The 6,000-nt window shown below is 47.6% G+C and overlaps 1 protein-coding gene across 1 annotated transcript in view; it reads right to left on the bottom strand.

The window, feature by feature from the left end:
- Positions 1 to 5,063: 5,063 nt before the first annotated feature.
- The window catches only part of ITGB5 (integrin subunit beta 5), a 57,439-nt gene continuing 56,502 nt past the window's right edge, over positions 5,064 to 6,000 (bottom strand). Inside the window, exon 15 of the mRNA XM_038142246.1 lies at positions 5,064 to 5,646. Coding sequence (XP_037998174.1) covers positions 5,551 to 5,646 — 96 coding nt within the window. The 3' untranslated portion in view covers positions 5,064 to 5,550. The remainder of the gene's footprint in view (positions 5,647 to 6,000) is intronic.

The raw sequence follows: 6,000 nt of genomic DNA, 5'->3' as shown, positions 1-6,000 counted from the left end.
GCTTCCCGGGAAGCACGGCTTCAGCACACGCAGTGGTGGCTCCAGAAGGCAAACATTGCAGAGTAACAAATGCCTCCCTGATCCTCCTCCCTCCCTCAGCTTTTATATCTGAGCTGACATCATACGGTATGGAATATCCCTTTGGTTGATTTGGGTCAGCTGGCCTGGTTGTGTGCCCTCCCAGGATCTTGCCCACTCCCAGCCCCTTGATGGGGGGGAATGTTAGAGGGACAGGTCTGCTCAGCAGGAGCCAAAGCACTGGTGTGTTACCAACACCTTTCCAGCTCCCACTGCAAAGCACAGCACTGTGAGGGCTGCTAAGGGAAAATGAACTCCATCTCAGTCAGACCCCCCTCTCACATTGTCCAAGTGAGACTTCGCCCATTGTGAGCTGGCCCCGCTGCTGGGATGGGTTTGACAAGCACTTGGTACCAGCAACAATTTATATAACATTTTATATATGTATGTATGTATTTATAACATTTTACATATGTATGTGCACATACACACACACACACACATATATAAGCACACACACATATATACAGGCATGAATATAATCTCAGAATCATTTAGGTTGGAAAAGACCTTCAGAATCATTGAGCATATATTTTTAGCCTGCGCTGCCATCCAGTAATCCTAGGAGCTGAACACACAAAAGGAGGGTTGCTGCCTTTCTGAGCACAGTCTGTTGTTCAAATACCTCCAAAGTGAACCATGACCTCTTCACTCCAAGCAAGCAAGGGTTAGATTAGAATCATAAAACCATAGAATCATTTAGGTTGGAGAAAACTGTTATGCTCATTGAATCCCCGTGTTACCCCAGCACTGACAAGTCCACCACTGAACCACATCCCAAAGTCCTACATCTACTTGCCTTTTAAAAACCCCCAGGTTTGTTGACTCCACCACTTCCCTGGGCATCCTGTTACAATGCTTGACAACCCTTTTAGTGAAGATATTTTTCCTAATATCCAATCTAAGCCTCCCCTGGTACAACTTGAAGCCATTTTCTCTTGTCCTAAATAATAGTTACTGGTAAGTATCTTTGCTGCTTTACTAGTGGTAATTTTATGGTGACTTGTAAAATTGGAATATACACTTGCTACTAATATTCATTACTGCTAATATTGATTTCTGCTGCTGTTGAGATACATATTTGCTTGAGCTGGTTATGGCTAGGATAGAGTTAATTTTTTTTCAGAGCAGCTAGCACAATTCAGATTTTTGCTGGAAACAGTGTTGATAATACAGAGATGTTTTAGTTACAGCTGAGCAGAGCTTACACAGATTCAAGGCCTTTTCTGCTCCTCCCCCCACCCTACCAGCAAGGATGCTGAGGGTGCACAAGGAGTTGGAGGGGACACAGCCAGGACAGCTGACCCCCACTGACCACAGGGATATCCCACAGCATCATGCTCAGCAGAACTGAGGGAAGAAGAAGGAAGGGAGGTACCTTCACAGTCATGGTGTTTGTCTTCTCAAGTCACTGCCAGGTATGAAAGAGCTCAGTTTTCCTGGGACTGGCTGAACACCTGCCAGCAAGACCCTGAAGGAATGAATTCCTAGTTTTGCTTTGCTTACATGCAGCTGAGGCTTTACTTATGGGACTGTCTTTATCTTGACTCATGTTTTCTCACTTTTTTACTCTTCTGATTCTCTCCCCTATCCCATGTGGCAGAGTGAGAGTGGCTGTGTGGGGCTGAGTTGTCAGCTGGGTTAAACCACGACAGCCTTACAGTAGTTACTCATAGCATAGATACACTTGTTTTGCTAATCACCAGGATGCTTGCCTTTATAGTGGTGACTCGTACTAAAATGCAATAAAGTAATTTAGGAAATAAAGCCTCCATGTCATTGTGCACGACAGGGTCCTGCAAACCCATGGTTGCAACCTTTGCCCCCACACAGACTGGGTGATCCTGGGTCATGGCAGCTGAATGGACAAGTTTCTGACCTGGCTGCATCCAGTAGACACCAGCATAAACTTGTAGGCATGCAGAGAGGAACAGGATGAAATAAACTCCTGTGTCTCTGCTGTATAGTTTTGACCTTTGCAGGCTGGCAGTGGAGAGGAGAACAACAGCCAATTCCAGTTCCTGTGTTCAGGTATGGAGATGGTGCTGGGATATGCTGCTGGGCTGCAGATGCAGGGAGTTACCTCACTGTGACATTTCCTGCAGGCAGCTTAGTGATCCTTTTCTCAACACTGCAGCTCCTTGGCTTTCCACTTGGCTGGAGAAACGCAAGGTTAAATAAGTTCAAGAGTGTGGAGCATTCATCTTCCAGAGCCTGGGCTCTGCCATCAGCTGCTGAACACCTTCTTAGTCCACTGTAAAGGGCAGTGCAGGCAGGCATGCCTCACTCAGGCTTGTGTAACAGAGAACAGTTTCACTGCACCTCCTCAATTAACAAAACAAATCATGCTGCCATTGGCCTTGACTTTTCCCAAGGAATGGTGCTGTCTCCTCCCCCAGACCAGCAGCACAGGGAAAAGGCACTGGGGAGCCCCAGCTCCAGCAACCCTGCAGCAGCAGCAGCCCTCAGCTGTGGCTGGGGAAACAGGAGGAGATGATGTTGCAAGGGCATCCGGATTCCAACTTGGCTAGACAAGCACTGACATTTTTCCATCACATCTGACCCGTTGATGCCTTCTGCTGGAGCTTTCATTCAGGAATGCTAGCTGTGGTCAGGCTGCATGTATTTACAGACACAAATAAACTGCTGCTGACTGAAATACACCACTCCCATGACTGTGCTTGGCACTACTCTTGCAAGGGTAAAGGCAGATCTCCTTACCCAGTAACACAAAACCTTAGCAGTGCTTCCTTACTTTTTTTTTAAGATGCAACTTTGTGGAAAAGCTGAATTTGGGGGGCTGCTCTGCACTGCCTGTGCAGCACCACAGGCAGCACTGACAGCATCAATGCTATTCACTTCTTTTTGTACACTGGCTTAGTAGCCTGGCCTATGGCACCCTTCTCTTGCTTATTTGGTCCCACATTGCTCCCTGCCTCCTCTGCAGACCAGTCTGCTTCACAGCTGAGTTGTCTCCCTGTGCAGGGGAAGGAGGGCACTTGAAGTCCCGTCCCCAAGCTTTTTCTCTGCTTTTTCCACTCTCCCTGCCCAAACCACCCCTTAGCAATGAGTCAAATCTTGGCTCCCTACAACTGCCTGGGTTGCCCAGTCTCTCAGCCCTAACCCAGTGTTGTGGGAAATGCCACAGCACAAAGGTAATCTGCAAGAGTGCAAGGGAAAGGGTGGCAGGGGGGCACTGCCTGTGCCTCTCCTTTCAGAGTGCAAAGGGGTGGAATTGTTTTTAAACTGCTCGGTCCCTCACAAATTAACTGAAGCAGAAGTGTATTCACAGCGTTTGCTGCTTTGGGTGGCAAAGCTGGTTTAAAGCATTCCAGCCCTTCCGTTTCCTGGGCTTTCCTTCCTGCTCCCCCTTTCTGAGCCTGGGGCAGTATGACTTGCGTGAGGCAGCCACGTGAACCAAGCTAAAACTTGCTCTGTCTCCTTGTGATGATTATTTTCTGACTGCTTTCTATTTTTTGTGTCAGTGATGAAATCTGTCTTGCCATCTTGGCACATGGCAGTGGAATGATCACAAACCCTAAATTTACCCCAAGGATGCTCCTTCCCAGGTGGCAGGGTTAGTCCCAGATATTCAAAATGCTATTTCTCGGCCTGTAAACTTTAGCCTGGACTTCATTATGTGTAGGAGACGTGGAGCTCTGAAGAGCTGCCCCTGTGCAGTACTCAGGCCTGTCCTGCTGCTCGTGGTGCTGCAGGGAGGAGGCAGCACAGCCTCCAGCCCACCCGCAGTGGGTTACACTAAGGCAGCCTTTCACCAGAGCCTGCCCCTGCACTTGTTTTCAGGATGGATCTATGCACCCTCCTCCCCTGCTAGGGCAGATACAGTGGAATCAAGTGAGAAGATGGTATAGATTTCATTTGCTTGAGGTTTTGAGTTTTTTACCCCACCTGATCAGCACCGATGCCGCCAAGGCACCACTTGCTGCCCTCCTAAAAATCCCAGTTCTGAGATATTTTTAGAATGGTCTGCTTCATTTCTTCAGTGCTGCTTGTAGGCGTGGTGGGGGGGGCATAAAGTTCTTGAAGGAGAGCTGTTTTTACTGAACAAATAAGAGCTTCTGTTTATAGAGGCAAAAACACATTAAAAAAATAAATCCGGAAGGATGGACCCATGGCCCTTTTCCAATGAGAAGAGCAAGTCAAAACAATGAATACCATTTGTTTTTGCTTTTCCCTGGCAAGCTTCCTTCAGCTGACTATTGCATGATCTGTTCAGGGTGAAGAGACAAGAAAAAAAGAAATTTAAAAAAAGAAGGAAAAAAAAAAATCCAGGCAGTAGCAATTGCTCCAGCTTCTCTCTCCTGCGGCGGCTGCAGCCCCATCTGTGTGGGTTTAAAGCTGCAGCTGTCAGCAGGGTAACCCAAACCCCAGCTCCAGAGGAAAACAAGACAGGGCTGGGGGAATAGTTTTGGGGGGGGGAATAAAAAAAGCAAAAAACCAAAGCAAAATATATGTTGTGAAGCAACAACTCTGGTCTTTATCCAGCTCCCTTTCCAAAAGCTCAGGGCTCCCCTGCTTTTCCAGCTGGGCTCCACTGGACCCCACAGCAGCAGTCCTGTGGTAAAAAGTCAGAAGTCTGGATGAGCTGCTGTGTGCTCTCAGCTGCCCTCCTGTAGCCACCCAGACTGGACACCTATTTGCACACCATAAGAAATGGGTGTTTATGTTAGTTTCTTCAGACTGGACTCCCTTTTCCTTGGGCTCCCACCGGTTTCCAATCTGTTTAACACCATTGGCTCAGATCAGGAGCTCCCTGCCCCAGGTCAACACCACTGTATTAAATCAAAACAACTTCTGTGGCAGTCCCTACAGCTCCAGGTCCATGTTTTATAGCCATGCTTTGACTGATAAGGCTCTATTAATAAATCCATCAGGCAGCACCACCGCTGCTGGCAGAAGGAGCAAGCCCCAGTTTTGGTGGGGGGGTCTCAGCAAAGAAACAATCCACTCTATTCACAGCATCATATATGCACAACTGTTTTATTTCGGGTTTATATAAAAAAAATTCCTAAAAACTGCAGAGCTTTTTTATCCTAATTTCTTACACATATGGTTCCAAGACCCTGTTTTCAAGCTAATTCCCCCTTAACAACTTGTGATGGAGTGGGTTCCCCTGATTTTTGACCTAGTCACCTTGTCTAACGGGATATGTCTAAAGCTGCAATATGGCACTTGGTTCACTTAGTTGGCAGGTTTAATACATCTGGAAAGCTGGGGTATGGAGATGCACACGGCTCAGAGTCCATCAACACAGGCAGGGACCCTGCCCTCACATCTGTGCCTCCAGAATGAACCAGACCTCTCTCCTTACTGTGCAAATAACAGGCTTCGGTCATCGACCAGTCCCGTCGTAAGGGATTCTCACCCCTGAAGAGAATCCCATCTTCAAGTGGGGAAGCAGCCCGGCCATTCAAGCAATTGTCCACGGCAGTGCCAGGCACTGAGACCCCTTCAGTCAACTGTACCGTTGTAAGACTTGTTGAGCTTGTTGAACGTGAACTCTATGTTATGCGTGGAAATAGGCTTTCGGTAGAGAGGATTGGATGCCTTTGGAGAGAGGAGCAGACAAAAAGAACAAAGATGAGGAACAAAGTCTGCACCATGGTAAGAATGTAACAATTAGTTTGGTGACAGCACTGTGTTTGGCTTTGAGTGAACTGAACATTCAGATCCAAAGGCAGTGTTGTTTATCCAGAGTTGGTCCATCAGACCCACCTTCCATCCTGCCTGCCGGCAGAGGCACTGCCCTCCAATGCTCAAAGCCTCCCAGAAGGGTTCCCTCACAGACCTGACAAACGTGGCTGCCACCACAGTCTCCCTTACCTCCTTCAGCCTCCAGCTCTGCTTGGAAATAGATGATGAGACCAAAGGCTGGATATAGTTTTGCAAAGCATTTATAAC

The sequence above is a fragment of the Motacilla alba genome, chromosome 7, assembly GCF_015832195.1.
Source record: "Motacilla alba alba isolate MOTALB_02 chromosome 7, Motacilla_alba_V1.0_pri, whole genome shotgun sequence".
NCBI lineage: Eukaryota > Metazoa > Chordata > Aves > Passeriformes > Motacillidae > Motacilla > Motacilla alba.
The sequence above is the reverse complement of the archived record's forward strand: the minus strand, read 5'-3'. Positions and strand labels throughout refer to the sequence as shown.